The sequence below is a fragment of the Pseudorca crassidens genome, chromosome 7, assembly GCF_039906515.1.
Source record: "Pseudorca crassidens isolate mPseCra1 chromosome 7, mPseCra1.hap1, whole genome shotgun sequence".
NCBI lineage: Eukaryota > Metazoa > Chordata > Mammalia > Artiodactyla > Delphinidae > Pseudorca > Pseudorca crassidens.
The window spans coordinates 49,190,861-49,212,419 of NC_090302.1; the positions used below are offsets into that span (position 1 = coordinate 49,190,861).

Genomic DNA, 21,559 nt, shown 5'->3' on the forward strand with positions numbered 1-21,559 from the left:
TAAAATATATAGTAAAACAAACAATAAGGAGATTAAAATGTTATCTTAGAAAGTATCTATTAAACACAAAAGAAGGCAGTAATAGAGGAATAAAGGAACAAAAAAAACCCTGTAATACATACAATACAGAAAACAAATAGGAAAAAAGCAGACATAAATTCTACCTTATTAGTAATCACATTAAATGTAAATGTACTAAACACTCTAATCAAAAAGTAGAGACGGGTAAAATGGATTTCAAAAGATTCAGTTATATGCTACCTCCAAGAGACACACGTTAGATTCAAAGACACAAATAAGGGGCTTCCCTGGTGGCGCAGTGGTTGAGAGTCCGCCTGCCGATGCAGGGGACACGGGTTCGTGCCCTGGTCTGGGAAGATCCCACATGCCGCGGAGCGGCTGGGCCCGTGAGCCATGGCCACTGAGCCTGCGTGTCCGGAGCCTGTGCTCTGCAACGGGAGAGGCCACAACAGTGAGAGGCCCATGTACCGCAAAAAAAAAAAAAAAAAAAAAGACACAAATAAGTTGAAAGTGAAAGGTTGGAAAAAGATATGTCACTCACAGTACCTAAAATAGAAATGGAGTGGCTATAGTAATATTTGACAAAACAGACATTAAACAATGAGATACCACCTCATATCCATTAAGATGGGTATAATCAAAAGCAGAAACCAACAAGTATGATAAGTATATGGAGAAATATGTGTGAAGGAGAAACTTTCACACACTGCTTGTGGAAATGTAAAATTGTGCAATCACTTTGCAAAATAGTCTGGCAATTCCTCAATGTTTAAATATAAAGTTACCATATGACCCAACACAACCAAAAGAAATGAAAACTTATATTCACACAAAATCCTGTTCACAAATACCGTAGCATCATTATTCATAATAGCCAAAAAGTAGAAATAAACAAAATGTTCATCAGCTAAATAATGGATAAGCAAAATGTGGTATTTCCATGCATTGGAATATAATCACAATAAAACCAAATGAAGTGCTGATTCATGCTACTAGGATGAACCTTAAAAACATTATGCTAAGTGAAAGAAGCCAATCAAAAAACTACATGTTGTATAATTGCATTTATATTAAAGATCCAGAATAGGCAAATACATAGGGACAGAAAGTAGATTAGTAATTATCTAGGGATGGGGGTGGCAAGAGTTGGGGAGGGAATGGGAGTGAGTGCTAATGTATACAAGGTTCCTTTCTGAGGTGATAATGATGTTCTGGAATTAGATAGTGGTGATGGTTGTACAACTGTGTGAATATGCTAAGCACCACAGAATTGTATACTTTAAAAGAGTGAATTGTATAGTGTGTGTATTCTATCTTAATAAAGCTAATAGTAAAAAAAATGGAAATTTTGTAACTGAAAAATAGAATTACTAAAATTAAGTACTCAATCATTGAATTTAACAGCATACTGGACATAGCAAAAAAGACTTGCAAACTAAAAAAAAAATAGGTCAATAGAAAATATCCAAGCTGAAGAAAGAACAAAAAGAAAGAAAATCTTTGTAAAAGAGCATACAGGATATATAATACATGGTGAGATCTTTTAATGTACATGTAATTGGAATCTCAGGAAGAGAGGAGATAAAGTGGGGCAGAAGCAATATTTGACAAGATAAAGGTCAAGCATTTTTGAAAACTCAACATAAAGATTAAGGAAGTTTAATGAACCCCAAACAGAATAACTACCAAGAAGACTACACACATGCAAATCAGTTTAAAATGCTGGAAACAAAACATGAGAAGAAAATATTAAAAGTATCCAGAGAATAAAAGTACCCTTTCAAAGGAACTATATGACTGAAAACTGACTCAATAGAAATGATGGAAGCCAGAAGACAACTGAATGACATCTTTAAAGGTCTGATTAAAAAAATGATTGTCAACTTAGAATTCTATTCTCAGCAAAAACATCCTTCAAATGTAAAGGAAAAATAAAGACATTCTCAGACAAACAAAAACTGAGAGAATTCATTAGCAGTGGACTTACACACACACACACACACACACACACACACACACACACACACACACACACAACCCCAAACCAAAACCAAAACCAAACAAAACACTAGATGCAGAAGAAAATACTTCTGGCAGAAGAGAAATATTTCCTAAAAAAAAAAAAAAAAATTCAAGAGAGAAACATGGAAATTCAGGAAGGAATGAATACTAATGGAATGGAGAAATATGTGAATAAATATAGAAGCAACCAAACCAGTCATATCTTTTGGGGCTTAAAAAATACAGTTTCTATATGCCTAATAACATAGGTTCAAAATATATACAAGCAAGAATTGATAGAACTGAAAGGAGAAATAAATTCACAATCATAATAGGAAATTAATACACCTCTCAACTGAACAGATAAAAATCAGTAAAAATATAGAAAATAGGAACAGGATTACAAGCTTGATTCAGTCAACATATACAGACCACTTCATACAACAACAACAAAATATACATTATTTTCTAACACACATAGAACATTTACCTAAATTGACTCTTTTTTGGGCATTTCAACAAATTGCAAAGGATTGAAATCATTAAGGGTATGTTCTCTGAGCATAGTCGGATTATCTAGAAACAAGTTAAAAACAGTAACTAGAAAATTCCCAAATATTTAGAAATTAAGCAATACACTTATAAATAATCTATGCATAAAAGAAAAAAGCAAAATGGAAATGAGAAAATACTTTGAACTGAATGAGAGGGAAAACACAACTTATTAAAACATGTGGGTTACAGCTAAAACTGCATTTAGAGGGAAATTTGCAGCACTTTTCTATGTACATGTTATACTTCAGTAAGTATTTTACTTTAAAAAAATGAAGAGCAATGTACTTTTCTAGCGGTATCTAGGAGATCCCTGGCTGGGTATTTAGGGGTCCTGGATTACAACCCAAGTTCTAAACTAATACTGAGTAGTTGTCAAAGTAAGGCTAAAGGAAAAGCATCTCAGTGTAGGAAAAGAGTGCAGAACTGGGTGTCATGATCGTCTGGTTCCAGTCCTAGACCCCCCTTTAACTATGTCAGTTTGTTGAATCAAATAACCTCAGTTAGGAGGTAAAACCTGGGAGCATCTGAGCTAAACTTGGTTGCAGATACTTATCTAGGTATCACAATAATTTTAAAACTTGATTTTGTACCTTTAGATGATGCACATACCTCAGCAAACCACAGTCCCCACCGCACTCTGGTACATAACAGCCCTCCTGCTAAAGACATGGTTTCCTAACACACGACTGCATCTGAATTTGCAACCTCCGGGCCATGTGTTTTCTAAGGTCCTTTCTGGTTTTAATGTTCTTTGTTTCCATGACTTGCACTCAAAACTATGTCCAAAATCTGGATATACTTCTACTAAATATTATTCATTGTTTATCTGAAATTCACATTTAACTGGGTGTCACGTACTTTTACTTGCTAAATTTAGCACTTCTACCATCAATGCAAGTGATTTTACAAGATTCCACAATAATAACCCGTTCAGGAGGGACCATTTTGAAGGCTGATATAATCTATGGTAGATTGTTTGCAAAAATAGCCATAATTATTCCTTCCCTATATCCAGTAGTTCCTCCCATCAAGATATAGAGTCCATTTCCTCACTCTTTGAATCTGAGCTAGCAGAACAAGTTATCCCAGTTGAGGCCCCCCTAAACTAGCCAGCTCCTCACTAACCTGGCAGATGGCTTCAGGTGCATGAATGAGACCAACCAAGAACTGAACTGCCCAGCTCAGCCCAGATCAAATTGCCACCTTGCAGAATAGTGAGTGAAATAAGTGGTTATTATCTTAAGCCACTAAGCTTTGGGGTGTTTGCTATACACTAAAAGCTACCTGATATAGAACCAATTCTAATCCTAATAAAGGAGTTAGATGTGATAATCCTTTTTCTTATAATGTTTTTGACAACTGGTCTCTGATTTATGAAGCTGATACTCTTTCATATTGTACAACATTCAACAAAAGTCATTCATTCACGTTTTGGCCTGTTTCTTTTCAAGCTGATCTGAATATAAATGCCCAAGACCTCACCTTACGTATCACCTGAGATGAAGGCGGAATCAAGAGAACTGTGTTTGAGTCCTGGCTCTCATACCCAATTTGCCTCTGTCTACCCTCATCTTTATGAGAGAGCCACTAGAGAAGGGTTTCAAGCCTTTTCTGAGATTGAACTGCTTCTCATTTTCCCAGACCTTTGTGATGACTTAGACAGATGTTGAGGATAGTGTTAGATGTAAAGCCCCTAAGCAGGATGGCTAAGAAAGTGGTGCCTAGTATGATGTCTATTGGGAAAACTATCAAGTAAAGCTTCATCATTTTGCTTTGGGACCACTAAAATGGTCCATTTAAAGCCTTTCAATGAATGCTTTTTCTACAAAGAGTGAATATGCAAATCCCTTAGCATGTAGACGAGGCTCTTGGTGATCTGGTTCTCATCTGACTGTCCACTGTCATCTCCCACCACTTTCCTAGATGTGGCCATATGAGATGCTTCTGTTCACTACTACAGATTTTCTGTCTCACTGGTCTCTTATTCTAGTCACTATTACTACAACTAATTCTACACAGGCTTTAAACAGTTTCACTCAGATGCACCTGATAGATGCCTTGTCTTGGGCCCATGCCAACTGCCTGTTACTTCCTATATTTGATGCTAAGTTTTGTGCAGTCATTTTGGGCTTGGCCCTCGGCAGAATCACTCAGCACCCATGCAAATGTAACCTAGAAATAAGGGAAGAGAGAGTAGCCAATGCTGAATGGACAGTTATCCCTGGCCAGTGCAGGAAGGGAACCTGTGGACAAATGCTTCTCCCTTTCTTCCCCCGGGTGATGGCTCTGAGACATACTTCAACATGGTTTCTCAGCTGTTTGAAAGTTAAACACAGTTAAAGCACAGAGAGTCTTCCCTTTTATCATCTCCAAACTATGAATCAGGCCCATGCTGAGGGAGAAAGATGATTTGCTTGAATGAGAAACTGAAGTTTTAATTTGAATTGGACTTTTTAACATACCTGAATGTGTGGCGGCTCCTATACCTCAACCAGACTGAGAAGCTATGGGATCTGCCAAGGGGTGGGGAAGGGAGAATTCTCTAGGGTATGTTTGAAGAGAGTGTTGGAAAGAAAAAACAAAGCTGTTCCTGATTGCACCCTACCAAATTAAGCCAATTCAACAAATAGGTTATGCTATAGGTTGCTCTGTGGTGTTATTCCCTAGACTTATCTTAAGGTAGACCATAAGAAACAGCACTATGCAACTCTCTGTAAGGACCCTTCAGGAAATATCTCTATAATCTTAGTATCAGGGATAGTTCTTTTTTTCTGGGCCAAATGATGTGCTGTTATCCAATTGGTATACCAAGTAAAATTGAGAGGATCAGTGAGAAAGGTCTATTCTTTGTTTTTTGTTTTTTTTTTGTTTTTTTTTTTTTTGCGGTACGCGGGCCTCTCACTGTTGTGGCCTCTCCCGTTGTGGAACACAGGCTCCGGACGCGCAGGCTCAGCGGCCATGGCTCATGGGCCCAGCCGCTCCGCGGCATGTGGGATGTTCCCAGACCGGGGCACGAACCCGTGTCCCCTGCATCGGCAGGCGGACTCTCAACCACTGCGCCACCAGGGAAGCCCCAAGGTCTATTCTTTAGGGAGTATTTTTATCACTGACATTGTTTACAATTGCTGACACATGGTGATAATAAGAAGTAGATCAACTTTTAGCCTAGTTTATTGTAGTTTATACATTTTCTACAGAAAATGCACCTCCTTATTGCCTCCACCCATTGATGGACTGCTTCATCTGTTTCTATCCTAAGAACACTGTAAGTCATGTTTTACAGATGAGTTTTCCATCTTTTTCAGTTTCTAGAAAGTGAGGACTCAAACTGATATATCTCCTCCCCTGTCTGCCAGCATATTTCTATACTAGGTCTGAGTCCTGGGCTTAAGTTTACATCATCATATACTTTTTTTTCATTTTTGTCCATCTCTCTTTTATTTTTAAACCTACCTCTAATTAAATTGTCTTTGTGTGCATATTTTTGTAAGCTCTTTAAATCCTTTTTCCAGCAAGATATATAAGCAATGTAATAAACAGAAAGAATGATTTTAAATGCACATACTGAATTACCTACCCCACATGTGTAGCATCCCACACGCAGTTCATTCTAGACACATCATTTTTCCCATTTCAAAATGCAGTAAATGACCCCTAGAATGCTATTTCTGGTTTCCTTAGGAAACAGCACCATGTGGCATAACTCACCTACCCCAGTAGTGTGATCTCCCTTTGGTCCTGTGTAGGAGGTAGGAGTTTCTCCCCTCCTCCTGTGCCAGCTGCTCCGGTTCCTTCTCTCCTGAGTAAATGCACATTCATCTTGTTCGAAAGTACACTCTCCAGGTAGAGTTGGAAGCTTCTCTGCAAGGAAACAGCAGGTGATGCAATTGCTGAGGCTCTTTCAATGAATATGTATTCCAAGGCTCACTGGAAGCACGTGCTGCACGTATGGGTGTCGCCTGGCCACATGCCCCACATGAAGAGGCAGCCTCCCTCACCAGAAGCCCACCTAAGCCACGCTGGTGCTTCCAGCTAGAGGCTGGACTCCACCCTAGGTTCTGCCAGAGAGGCAGAGAACAATCAGAAATCTAGATCCAAAAGTATGGGAATACTTTGAGAAAGAAACTTTCTCTGACTTGTGAATTTATTTGTGTGAATGAGCTTATAAAGCTCTGAAAATTGGAGGTATGTTGCCTCTATGGAAACATAAAAATAATAAAACGGCATGCAGGAGCATTCTTCAGAAATCCAGAATGAGTGAAGGGAATCCTCAGAGCAACTCTATAGCTGCTTTGGAGGAGGGGGAGAATGTGAAAGAATTAAATGTGATTTTGGAGACATAGCTTAATATGTGAGGAGCAGGTTACTGAATTTTTCTGTGCCTCAGCATTCTTATTTGTAATGTGGGAATATTAGTGGTATCCACCTCAGGGGGTTGTGAGGATTAAATAAGATGATGTATGTAAAATATTTAGAACATGAAGTTCTCAATAAATATTAGCTAAATATAAATTAGAACTTGGTGTTTTGCTGCCTGGAGGTTTATTTTCCATTTCCAAAAACAAATGTTTATGTCTTTGGGTGCTATCTTCAATAACTGTAATAATGATTATTATTAGAGTGGTGTCACCTCCCAACTTCCTGGGGACTTCTTTGGTTGTACCTCCCTACCTCTAGATTCTCTAATAAATAGCTTATCTTTTCCATCTCTTGCATGATAATTATTTTACTTCATTTTATTTTATATACACTACAAGCTAATGAAGGCTCATTCCCTTTTCTACGTCTTGAGTGTAGAGATTTTTATCTTGTTTTATGTTGTTCTTGCAATGCCACACAAATCGACTACAAACAAATTATCTTTTAATTAAATAAACACGGAGATTATTCTCTGGTGCCAAATTGATGCCACAATTTGCCTGTTTGTTAAAGAAATTGATACCCTGAGACTTAGGATGCAGTGGTAATTAGTAGATAGAAACCAATGATTTGGGTTGAGGTATGCACAATTTTCTCATTAGACATAAGGTCCAACACACAGCCACAATATTTGTCACTATCATCAATGCTTGCTCCATTGCTCCACTGTCATTTAATTCACTTGGAAAATATTTATTTATTATCATTTAGATATGATATGTTTACCTAGTCTATGTATAATAATTTCACCAATATTTCTTGAAAACCTGCATGCGTATGAGGCAACAACAATAATAATAACAAAAGGAATTATAATAGAAGGTATTTGTTTTTAAAGCACTGTTTTGTGCCAGGTCCTACACTAGGGAATTTAAGTGTATTATCCCCACTTTTCAGGTAGGTATTACCACCTCTCTTATAGATGAAGATACAGGGGTCAAGTCATATGTACAAAGTCACACATTGCATTCAAGGCATCATTTCTAAATGAGAGAGGCACTTCTGACAAGAAAGGCAAAGGACAGACTAGCACAGATTAAATGTACGTGGTATGTTCTTAGAGAAACAGGACATGCTATGAAATGGCCAGGGAGACAAAAGAAAGCTGAAATGACCGCCGTCTTACCTGGAGACGAGCAGCTTCCCAATTCTATTGTGATGTCATCCAGGGCTACAAGTCCACAGTCCCAAAAACTTTTGCACAGGCTCATGAAAACCACCTGCAGTTCAGAAAAGTAAAACTGTGAGTTCTGTCAACCAAAAATTGGAAACACTTACGACCTGGGATGTACTTGACACAACAGATGTGCAGAAGCAAACTACAGGCACCTCTTCATTGTCTGTGAACCACAGATCACAGTGGCATGAGTGATGGTTAACCATTTATATATGACCCTGGGACTACTTCTCTTATTTTTTTCAGTAGAATCAAGCTCACAATGATATGTTGTGTACACTAATGCTGAACTTAGTTTACATTCTTTAAAACACTGGGAGAGGAAAGCAAGAAGTTAACTAGGTGGCAGAGGAAAACCAGTCAACTTTTAAATATTTTCCCCAGATAATCCACAAAGCACGTACAGGGTGGATGGCAGTCCAAGCTTTTTTACAAACATTTCCAGTGTAAACACACTATTGATTCTTTGGAATTGACTTTCTGGCAATGTGCTTCGTTCATAGAGTGAACAAAGTCCCAGTGATTTGCTATCTGGAGACCCAAGTTCCATTTCCAAAGTAAAGATCTATGTCCTTGAGTGTTATCACTAATAAAAGCCCTAAATGCAGTTATTTTATCAGGCCAAACATTTTTACTGTTGTATGTGAAGGAAAAATAAATCTCTACTATAAATTATTAAATTCATGTGCCAAAGACAGAGAGAAAAGTCTTGGATTTCTTTCCATTAAGCCAATTTAAAAGTCTCCTTTTCATGTATAGGATGAGCAAAGAGCACTTTTCAAAACATTTATACTAGATTTTCACTGTACTTTGCAGTTTACAAAGCTGCTTCACAGGTATAACCTAATGCTTAATGAGCACAAGGTCATTCAGTCCATGGTCAATCCCTCAAATACAAATCTTAATTCAAAAAAGACAAAGAGATATTACAGAAAGTACAACCCAAATTATGAATAATGAGAACATTTGATTCTTTTTAGGTTCTAATATACAGTATGCTATGTCTTCAATTTATCTGTGTTATCAATAGGATCTAACTGCTCTTTGATGATCAGAGCCACCAGAATATAGAATTTATTTAAAAAGAAATTGAAAAATCTCATGACAGTTTATCACTATGCAAAATATAAAATGTCTTAGGCCAATATCTTCAGAATAACTCCTAATCGTAAGATGTGTGAAAGTTTACTTGGACTGTATTCATATTACTTTAAATTATAAAAAGGATAGTTTGGAGATGTGATAATATATAACTATATGTATTTACAAGGAACAAAATAAAAGGGGCGTTTTGGGTTTTTTAATTTAACTTCCATTAATTTTCTTATCTTTATAAATTCTAGAGATGATCTGACTATGTAAAATATTTTACTTGTAGGATTTATGCGTGGGAACTTGTTCCCCGTTTGCAAAGCAGAGGTCTATGGCATCAGCCCTGAGTACAGTTACATTTTATCAGCAATTCTTCCTGTTCTATGGGAAGGAGTAGTAATCTGTCTCGTAATTTACTGAATTAATAGTGCTGCCCCTAGAAAAGATTTGGCTTTCTTTTCCTTTCACTTCTTTAAAGTCTGTTTTTGACATGAATGGTGAAAAAGTACTTTTTCAAAATGATTCTGTGGTAGTGAAATGATTCACCATGTAAAGTATTACCTAAATAAGACTCAAACATTTGGCAGGTAAACATATCTTAAAGAGGAGAAATGTAAACATGCTTTCACATGTTTACTACAGCATTATTTTATAATGACCATAAAACCAAGCAAGCAAGGAAGCAAATGAAAGAACCCAAGATTTCAAAAACAGAGGAAATACACAAATCATGGTGCTACAATCTAAGAAATAGGCAATCATTCACTCTGACAGCTTGTGAATATTATTTAGTAGTAGAGAAATATATTCCTCTCATAATGTTAAGTGAAAAAAAGCTGGTTATAATAGATAAAATAAAGCAAAATAAAATAAGGTAAATTATATCGAACTCATCTAAAAATACATAGAAAAAAACCTTGAAAATTTACCAAATGTATAACAGTTTTGTTAGGTTCATGAAATTACGGGTATTGAATAGAATTTCATTTTCTAAACATTCTTTAATTTTGCTATATTTATAATTGAGAGAAAAGAAGAAGGAATCAAAATATCTATAATGAAGATGTGGAATAGTGAGTTACTGTTTTTCAGATTGGCACTGTTTATTATAGTAGCCACGAGGACATGTGGCTATTTAAATGAAAACTAAATAAAATTTAAAATTCATTTCCTTAGGTGCACTAATCACATTTCAAGTGCGTAACAGCCACATAGAGCCAGTGATCAAGTGAGCTGGTTATGGAAGATATGTAACATTTCCTCATTGCAGAAAGTTCCACTGGATAGAGCTTCCTGGCTCCTTTTGGACATTCCAAACAAATCTGTGAACTGCCACAGTGGGTTAAGTGAAATGCTAAAGATGTTCTGGACAACAGCAGGCCACTAGGTTATTCCTATCTTAGAACTCTTTCTACACTTTGAATACCGGCCAGACCACATGTTGTTCTGATAAAAGAGCCACAAAGTCAGTCAGCTATGTACTAGATTGAAACTATGGCCTCAAACCTCAGATCTGTTTGGCAGTTGTCTATCAGCATTCCAACACACAAAAGAAACGTGACAAGATCAGCTTGTTTGGTCTAACACATTGGATTTCCACCCTGCTATAAATAATGCTGATAATGTCGTCTCCTATTCTTGTGCCGCCATCTTGCATTTTGAGGGCCTCTTGAGGTGGAGAGGTTATTTTAGGGTAGTTGGTGACTGGGTAAGCTGAGGATTGGGCCTGGATGACACAGGCGAAGAGAAAGCCAAACATTTTGGTCTGTTCTTAAGAACTCTCTCCCTGGGTCCCATTAAGAATGTGACAAGAAGGAAATTGTCCATAGTCTAAATTCTTAAGGGGATTAACCTCTTGTTTATTTATAGATCTTTTTTTTAAAAAAACAGTGTTTATTTCATTTTTGGCAGTATTTCAAAGTAAACAGAATATCTCTAAAGACTGGGAAAAAAATCTTAGGCAACTTGAATAGATACTAATATCTATTTAAGAGGGGAGAAGAGGGACAAAGTAAATTGCTGTCCCTTAGACAGTGTTCTTGATTTTATGCAAATCTCTTAAAAGTTAGGGCAAATTAGATTTGTGTAAATGAATTTGTTTCAGTGCACTAAAGGTTCCAGTCCTTAGGGACTAGTGATACTTAAAATTTTTTTTGATAGAGAATATTAATTGTTGAGAAAACTTAGCTAGACTAACTTTGGAAATACAAATAGGCAGTGAATGGAGAGAGTGATAAATACATATTTGCAAACAAATAATTTTAAATATAGTCAAGTAAGGATCAAAAACATGATTTAACTTACTTCTTATCATATTAAAATTAGACATTGCATATGCTCATTTATCTACAGCAGGGTGTTCTGATCTCAGCCCTATTGACATTTGGGGCCAGATAATTGTTTGTTGTAGGGGACTTCCCTGTGCATTGCAGGATGTTAAGCATTCCTGGTCTCTACTCACTAGATATCAATATCACCCCCAAGTTATAACAATCAAAAATGTCTCCAGACACTGCCAAATGTCCCTTTGGGGAGGGGGGCCAGGGCAAAATCTTTTCTGGCTGAGAACCACCAGTCAAAGGTGGTAGAAAACTGCTATGTGGATTATCAAACCCCACTTGCTAAATTTCTATTACGTGTAGTCCCTATGTGAGGAACTTTCAGATCTGTTACCTCCTTTTTGGATTCTCTGTCAATTTCAACCTGTTAATTCTTCCCAGGCAGAGCAGGACAGTTGTTTACATGTTAAAAGCAGGCTAGATTGAATTAGTTTTCTTCGCCTCTGCACATCACCAGGTGGTAGTTCTAAGGAGCAATGAAATACCCTCAAGCTCTGGAAAGAAAAGGCAAAGGAGCAAAAAAGCAAGGGAGATGGACTGACACTCCAGCTGAATAATCATCCTGGAGATGATCAGGGGTTCACTCTTCCAATTTCCTTCTTCAGAAAACTGCAAATTGTCAAAGGGCAATGGAGTATCTTCTTTGTTTTCACTTGCCTCCCTTTCAAAAAAGAATGATCTACTCCCTCAAAATAACATAATGACAGGGAGCAAATCCTAAGGGTAACTGAGAAAACTTTCCTCATAGTATACAAATTTTAATTCTCTCCTAAAGTTTTTCCCTCCCAGGGGGTGGGGACAGTGGGGTGGAGAGAGAGTCTGTACAGAAACGCAGCCACAAGGCTGGGTTACTCAGAGGGGCTAGACTGCCCCTAAACCTGTAAAAGTCCAGAAAAGTTCTTGATTAAAGCATGCAGGAAAGAAAAAACATTAGGGTTACTAATTATAACTTTATGAAGTGTCATAGTTTAAGTGGTACCTAACACAATGAATAGGGCTTTGCTGAGGGAGGGAAGTAATGAAAGCTTTTGCAGGGAACCACAAACCTTTGTTGTGTAGTTAAAAAAGCATCGTTGGTATTAAAGAGCTCAACACTGGCTGAACTGACTGGTTTTTCACTGACTTTTAAAGTAGTTTCATGGCCTTCCAGAGAGACATCGCTGGCCAGGTTGTTGGGTTAATCCACCACCTACTTTACCAATTGAAGAGCCCCAGTTGGGCCTATAATTAGTATGTGAATGATAGTTTCCAGAAATGGCCTCCTATCTTCACATAGAAACATTTCAATCCTATGCCAACAACACCATAAATTACCCATGTTCGAAAACAAACCTAGTTACGTTCTTGTTATAAGCAGTGGACCTCAACAATTTACCAGAGAGTTTGATTCTGGGTTAAATTTAACTTCTATTCTGACGAGGTTTGAAATCTTCTGGAATCATCTGCACAGATAAATTTGGATATGGCGACTGCAGAGCTGGTGGAATAATTACTCACAAAATTACTATAATCCAGTCAGTGGAATTCCAGAGCCCTTCATTAAGATGCTTTTGACACAATTGCAGGATATACTATACTATGTAATGCAACTGCATTCATTTAACTGTTTGACAATAAGTTGTTAAGAGAATTAAAAAAAAAAACATAAAGCAAAACAAAAATTCTGACATTAGACACTTGGCTAAAAGGGTGGAATTTTCACAAATCCCTAAAGACAGGCTGAGTGGAGCTTTATCTAGAAAAATGAGTATAAGACTTTAGTATTTTTAGAATTCCAGCCATGTTTGGGGAAATAGTTGCTAAACCGTAACAGCATGCCTCCTGCAGATACTATATTTGGTCTTCAGATCCCACAAAAGGCAGAATGACCATGTGTTTTTAAATAAGTCTTTAGCTGACCAACACTTTTTTCTTAAAAGATCCATCTGTTTTGTTTCTTTTTTTCTTAAAGACCCATCTGATTTAATTCAGCTCTTGGCTTTCACAAGCAACAAAGAGTGAACAGCTTCCAGCTTTACCCAGCATGAGTCCGTCTGCTTGTAAGAGCCTTCCATTTTAGGGTAGAGGGCACCCTGTGGTAGATTTGCAGATCAGCAGCAAAGTTTTTCATTGTTATTTGTGTGGTAAATACCCAGATCTCTCGACTCACTGATTTCAGAAATCTGCATTATTTTCAAATCATTTGGTCACTGAAAAGGAAAAGGAGTTTCCAGAAGAGACCTCAGAATCAGATATTTTTTTAGAATGAGGAAAAGGCCCAGAGACCCTATGATATGAGCTCAAGGTCATATAACAGCTAGCTGTAGACCCGGCCATGAAACATGACACTCCGAATATCTGATAGAACATATTTCATTATACCAATCTGCTCATTTTCTCCTTTTTGCTTTAGGTATTTTAGAATATGATTCTGAAAGGCTTGAAACTCCCCAATTAATAGCAGAGGACAAGTATGTCTTTGACCTGTATTTATATTACAACTAGCTTCCTGTCATTTTGCCTTATGTATGTTTATAAAGAGTTCTCCATCACCTGGCACCAGAACCTGAATCTTACATAGATCGTGACTGAATTTCAGGGCTGGTGAGTGTTGAAACCTCTCCTCGCAGGCAGTAACCCCGCCTCTCCACAGCAGGTGTTCCCTAACTTCACTGATGTCCTTCTCTCTCTTAGCCGATGACCTTATGTCTGCTCCACACGGAAAATTTAGCCCATAGGAAAGAATCCCCTCAACTCCCCACATCCACACCTTCAATCTTATCTTCATTTGCACCCATTTTCACTTCCTTTCCTTTGTTTTGGGAGTGAGGTCTGTCTGACTCCAAAATTCATGCTCTCTTTTTTGTGGGACATAGATCCTGCACAATCCTGTACAATTAGTATTGAGGGTCTAAATGGAAAATAAACATGAAAAGCCTCTGAAAAAATGAACATTAGAACTAAAGGTGAGATGGTATCATTTTTAGAGTTTTAGGATCTAATCTCACACCCTAATAACGAGAACATTATTATATAAAATTTTCCTATAAGCCTTTCATCGTCACTAAAGGAAATAGGTGTGAATGCCTTCCTGGACATACAATGTGGTTCATCTCCGGCCCACCTCCCTTAGGGAGGACCCCTGGTCAAACACTTCCCTGAGCAATGTAATGTAATCATCAATTTAATTGTCATGCCCAAGGATGAACATCATAATACGGTCCTATTGTGACACGTGGATGGAGATATAAAACGTCAGTCCTACCAGGAGACTTGGAGAACACAATCAATTGCAAAAAAGGCGGAATCTACGTCTTTGTCTTGACTCTCAAGGGCTCACCGCTGCTCTGGATGAATTTCTCTGGGTCAGGAGAAGACAGTGACCTTAGCTAATAGCCAAACAGGAATAATGACTTCCCTCTGCTCATGTATGAGACATAGAGACAGTGTGGGTCTTATTTTCATTAACTCCCAGGGCAAAGTGGAGATCCTGACTTGAGGCAGAGCTGTGGCTAAAAGCTTGTATAATGCTAAGCCCTTTTTAGCTGTGTTACAACTTATTTAATCAACCCCTACTGATGGATAATTGGGCAGTTTCCAATTTTGCAATATTACAAATACTGCTGTGATGAATATTGGTAGATAAACCTTTGTGCATAACCATGATTATTTCCTGATGATAAAATCCTAGAATTAGAATTATTATGTCAAAGGATATGCATGTTTGGGATCTTTCTTTTTGATACAGGTAATTGAATTGTCATCTAGTAATATTATATCAATTTACCTTCACGCTAGAGCTTATGAGAATCCTATTTCCTTGAATACTCACCTCTCCAGGGCAATGATTTATATATAATATACTTAAATATGTAATTATATATATATATAAATATTTAATAAATGAAATTTAAGTATATAAATAACTCCTATATTATATATACATCTATATATTTTTGGCCTAAAGTGAAAGATTTTTTAATTGATAAACTGAACAATATAGGCAGTATGAATGCAGCTATTAATATAAATATCATACTCCAGAGTATTATGTTTTAAAAATATCTTGATCCATTTGATAGACAAATGTGCTATTTTATTACTTTTTAAATTTCTTTGATTATAAATGAAGTTGGACATGTTTGTGCATTTATTTTCTAGTCATATTTCTTTTTTTCTGATTAGCCTATATATATTCATTGCCCACCTTCCTACTTCTTAGTTCATGTTTTGCTTATTGATATATTAAATTTAAAGCTTAAATGTATTAGGAGTTTGTCATATACGTTGCAAACTGTTTTTTCTGGCTTGACATTTGCCTTTCAGATATGTTTATTAGGCAATCTTTATTTGGAGAAAGACACTAAGGGAGAACTAAATGTCTTGGTTCAGAGACTGAGATGAAATAGGCAGGCCACAAATAGTAATGCGTCTTTGAGCATTGCCTACGTTCACATGTAAGCCAATGTTGAAGAGAAAATAGGAGCTCATGACCCTTCAGGGTGTGGTGGGAGATGCATAGGGAGGTAGCTTGTTGACCACCTGGAGAGAGACTTCTACTAGATGTAGGTACTGCAAAGACAGAGCACAGAATGCCCAGAGAAAGCCACACAAGGGAGGGAGAAAAAGGTGGGGATATCTATGCAAAAGAAAATAAGGTATTCTTCTGTGGGAGAAAGTAGCGAGTCTTTACTAATATGTGAATTGCCGATTTCCAAGTAAGTGAATTGAGCTTATACCTAGAGTGTCCAGCAAATACTTACCTGGTCTATGAGCTCAGGAAACCAGAGGATCACCAGAGAATCTCAAAGTGCAAATTAGTCAGTGTTGCCTCATCCAAAAAACCCGGGAAAAGATTCCCTATAAAGGCAGCCATCGTGAGACTGTGAAATACAAGATTAGGAATCTGGAAGTGTGGAGGGAGGTAGTGTTTTTAGGTTTATAAACAATCTTTGGAATACATTTTTGCTTAATTAAGCTTACTAATAAGACTATGGGGAAAGAATGTCCCAGATATCTCCATGGTGCTGAGAGAACAAACGTGGTAATCCAGCCATATTCTATGAAATTAATTCCTTGGGAAAGTCATGAAAGAATGCACTGACATAAACACCACACTCATGTAAGCTGTGTGTTAGCAACTACCAGTTGTGCTAATCAGTCTTTCCAGTCATTTCCCTATAAATTGACATGAAACACAGAAACCCAACAACAAATATCTGAAAGGAAATGAAAGAGAAGGAAAATCAGAGTATCTCAACTCTGCCTTATGCATATTTAAAGTAATTTAGAATTCCTGGACTGACAGCTGACACTGAGTTTTGCTTGGAAAAACTCAACAGTAGGCTCCTTTTCCATACTTAGCTCCTCTATCCAATTTCACATTAAGACATATTCCACTTGACAGTATAATTTTCCTGGCTCTGTGTATGGAAACACCCTAATTTGTTCTATAATGTGTTGATTATTGTGTCAGAAATTAATGATCTTGCAGTTTCTGCTTTGCACTCAGCTGCCCTGCTTTACTTATGCTGGAACATTAATATCCTGGAGCAGCCATTTCCCAATGTTCTCAGACATCATGAAATGTGACAGGAAATTCACCTTTTCTCATGTATCTTATCTACACATTGGTTTTCTGATTCCTTAGTCCCTTTATAGCAGAGTGTCTTGTTATTAAATAGCCACCTATTTATAAAATCTCTCCAGAAACTTACTAGACCTGTTCTTCTATCCAAGCAAACTGCTAAGTGTTGTCTTTAAAAATTTTAGAACCCTAGATATTTTACAACTAGTTTCATTTTCATTATTAAAGGGCAAAGTGAAAAGCAGAAATCCAAATCACAGACAAATTTCATTCACTTTTTGCTAAAATGAGAAGATTATTGCAAGAGGAAATAAAGAAATAGAGAAAGCTATCCACAAGGACTGTGCTGCACAACATTAAAAGACAGTTCCTGACATTAAGATGTCTAAAAATATAATAAGAATTAGAAGAGACTGAGTGGACATCTTAAAACAAGTTTTTATTTCATGGAGAGGTGACATGACATTCTGATTTGTGTCATTTCATGCCAGAGTCAAGACTTCAAGCCAAGTCTTCCTAGCCCTGACCTAGGATCTTTTATCATACAATCTCATCCCAACAAAACACAAATTAATGACTTATACAAGATTCAGAGAGGAAGGGGCTCTTGAGATGGACTTTGAGAGAAGCGTAGGATTTTCTCAGGTATGATGATTCCTGCAGCAAGATCAATGGGAAATATTTGCTGTTGATAAACCCTTGAGGGAGCAGTGGGGGAGGAAGGCAAGGATTTGAAGAAGGAGAAACTGCACTGGTTCCTAGACAGTAATTGAAGACACGTGTTCCAGGGAGTTTGCAGACTAAAGGAATGGAATAGGGTGGCAACTTAAATGGGTAAAAAGGTGAAAGGAAGGTTTGCTGTTCATTTGTATGACCAACATATGTTGGCAGCATGCAAAGGACTAATGGAAATTGAAAATTTATGAGAGAGGGAACAATTTATGAAATAAGGTCCCAGAGGAGGCAGGACGACGAAATCAAACGTATAGATGACCGGTTGGTTTTGACTGAGAAACCAACTGTCAGATTCAAAGAGAGGCAAGTGAGGATTCAGAGAGGAACAGAATTGAAGGGGCTTGTGTTCAATGTCTTCATTCTTTTGGCAGTTGAACCCATGAGGTCACATCCTAAGAATGAGGCAGGTAGGATCGAGTTGGAAACTTGCGAGTGAAAATGGATCTGAATATCTGGGGTGGGGAACGAGCGTGGAAGTCAGTGAGAGATGATCTGAATAAAAGGCTTTCCCAGCAGCATGGATCCCAGCAGCCTGGAGGGGACAGTGGCGATTAATCTCATTTTCTCCAGCTGTGCTGAGAAGCTTAGGGAAAAGAAGATGAAAATACCTGCTGAGGGTTCCCAGGGGTTAAGAGGACCAAGGTAGGAGAAGCCAGAAGGACCTGTGGGTGGGGAGACTATGATGTGGAAGTGGGTGCTCCATGGACCACAGCACAGAATGGAGGCTGGAGAAGCTGTGTTGGGGGACAGGAAAGGGATCACGAAAATCAAGAGAGCTGGGAAAACCTCATATCAGTCTTTGGGAATAGGGAAATGGTGCAATGTAAGTTGTTCCAAAGAAAAGAGTTACAGCTTTTGGTTTTAATAAATATCATCATAAAAAGCCCCAAACCAGACTTGGCATATATGTGTTTATGTGCATCCTTGTATCCACTCCAGCAGGATGTTCCTGCTTTTAAGTGTTCACATTCAAATTCCTTGCAGGACCAATTGCACAGGTGCTACGTTATAAGAGATTATGGTTTATATGATTCAAAGGCAGAAACAGTTCACCTTTCTTCTTCCTTTGATGTATTTACATTGTTCTTCCTTGCCATCAACACATATTCATTGAGAGTTCGGTTCTCTTTCCAACTATTTATTGAGTACCCACTCTGTTCCAGAAATTGTGTTCACATAAGAAATAAAAAATAAATAAGATATGGATCTCTGTTCTCCAGAAGCTTACAGTCTGATGTAAGCTAATGTAGGTAGGCAGGTAAATGGACAATTTCCATACAATACATAATGCTATGATAGTAGTATGATGCACAACACAAGGGTTCTATGTCAAGTACTCTGAGGAAACTGCCACCTTACACAAGGTTGAACAGGATTCCTTAATGTAGAACTTACCAGAGTTTCTAACATGTTACTGTGCAGGGTGAATCTTCATGTGTGTATGTGGAAGTAGAGATCTAGCATACAAAACTTCCCCAACTCATTTGACCACAGAACCCCTTTTCAATGGAATAACTGAAGGGATTTGTACTCCACGGGACATACTCTGAGAAGTGCTGACATAAGGTTCTTGCCTGGTCAAAAAAAACGTATTTATATTTTTTTCAGACTGGCCAGATGGGGGTTTTCTCCATCTCCATAAATGACTTTTGAAGTTTGTTCTTTAATCTTACAACAGAATAAAGATGCAGACTTAGAAGGGTTTACCATGCAGACTTTAATGACTGCTGAGCTGATCATTAAGCCAGACCCAGATGAAAGAGAATGCCTGGTCATGCTCTCATTTATGGGACATTTAACATTTTTTCCAAAAGAAATATTTGATGAACATGATATTGAGTTCCTCCCAGTGCCTCTAATTAACAGACCACTTAATGGTCTTTTGTTACAGGGAAAACTTGCTTCAAGTCAAAAGATATTGCGGGACCTGATATAGGTGCTATAGTGACCAAGCGTAATGTCAGCCCAAGGATTTGAACATAAGAGATATGGGAACATATGTATATGTATAACTGATTCACTTTGTTATAAAGCAGAAACTAACACACCATTGTAAAGCAATTATGCTCCAATAAAGATGTTAAAAAAAAATTCAGGGACCAAAAGCATGTTTACACTAGGCTCAAACATTTTTTTCATACATTAAAAGAACATCAAGCCACCCAAAAAAAAAAAAAAAAAGGCTAATGTTTGCACTTCATCATTACAGACTTTCTGACAGCGACTCTTTAGTCTCTCCTGACATTTAGCTTTCAAGAAAAGCACTTTGGAGTGAATTGTTCCCTCTCCGCATTACCATCTCTAGTGTGTGAAAGTCTCAAGGTAACTCTTGATTACCTGCTCTCTATTTAGTAACATGCTGAGGAAAAACAGATCAAGAAAACCATTTCATGATTCATGCCCTTACAAAATGTTTCTAAAACGTTAACAAATATATTGTCAGCAGTTCATGATTGTGTAAGTGCAGTAGTCTAGTACTATTAAAATAAAGATTTAACTCCGACCTGATTTTAATTTAAAGAATACTTCACAGCAAAAGTTCAGGGACAGAATTACCCAGGTACTGAAGAGATGTCACCTATGAAACCTTATAAGGATCAGGACCTAGGAAAAAAATTCTTTAGTCTCTTTGTCATTCTCTCTCCAGCTACATTAATGTCAGCTATGTGCCAGGTACTATGCTAAGGGTTTTACATGATGCACCGTAATCCTATGAGGCACGTACTACTAATACACTCATTTTGCATATGAAGAAAAGCAAGGCTCAGCAATATTCACATAACTAGCCCCAATTATAAAGGCGTAAGCGCCAGAGAGCCCACAGCCAAGTCTCTTGAGCATTATGCTGTACTTCCCTCTACCCCACAGATCTCCTTTGTCTGTGCTGAACCACCTTGAATTTTGACCCCCTCCTAGGAGCCAAAGTGATTTCTAAAATAGAACAACAGAGAGTTAATAATGAAGCCCTAGAGATTTTTTGAAGTCTTGAGTTAGGGCTGGCTTCCCCTTCTTATCTGATCCTACACTTTCCACATTAGCCAGGAGAGGGCTGGGGTGGGGGCATTAAGGTATGGTATAAAAAGCATGGATTCTGGATTGAATAAGACTTGGATTTACCTCTCTGCTCTGCCTCTTAATAGCTGTGTGCTGTTGAACGTCCTTAATGTTCTGCACAAGCTTTCTTTGTCTGTTAAATAGGGCTACACAGCTTTCCTTCCTAGCGTGCTGCAGCATCAAATGAAGTAATGCACGTTGAGTGCTTAGCACGGTGTCTGGCGCGTGGAAAGTGTTCAATAAAAGTTCCTGTTGCTGTTGGCAGCTGTGACATTACACAGCCATCCATACGGCTATTTTGTTAGAATGGTCTCTGGGAAATTCTTACCATTGCTATCATTCCTTAAGTAGAAATATATATTATAGTTTCCATCAAACATTAGACTGTATAGGGGAGAGAGCAGGGACTTGTTAATCGAATCAGCCCATTGTCCTTAAAATGGTCTGGGTAAGAACTAATATGGAAATAAAGGTAAAGAAACATCCAGAGTGGGAGGTACCCGGGAAGGCACAGGTGAGCTAGTGTGCAGGGATTAGGATTGAGGCAGGAGGAGAAACAAAGGGAAAGAGGCCGACAGTTTTGACTTTACAGTTCTGTCC

General features: G+C 37.7%; 1 protein-coding gene across 6 annotated transcripts in view; it reads right to left on the minus strand.

The window, feature by feature from the left end:
• The window catches only part of MAMDC2 (MAM domain containing 2), a 183,052-nt gene that overhangs the window by 25,014 nt on the left and 136,479 nt on the right, over positions 1 to 21,559 (minus strand). For 4 of the 6 annotated variants that reach the window (XM_067744190.1, XM_067744192.1, XM_067744191.1 and 1 more), the window contains 2 exons: positions 8,123 to 8,216; positions 6,286 to 6,438 (listed from right to left, as the gene is read on the minus strand). In XM_067744190.1, coding sequence (XP_067600291.1) covers positions 6,286 to 6,438; positions 8,123 to 8,216 — 247 coding nt within the window. The remainder of the gene's footprint in view (positions 1 to 6,285; positions 6,439 to 8,122; positions 8,217 to 21,559) is intronic. The other 2 variants (XM_067744194.1, XM_067744193.1) reach the window with 1 other exon arrangement.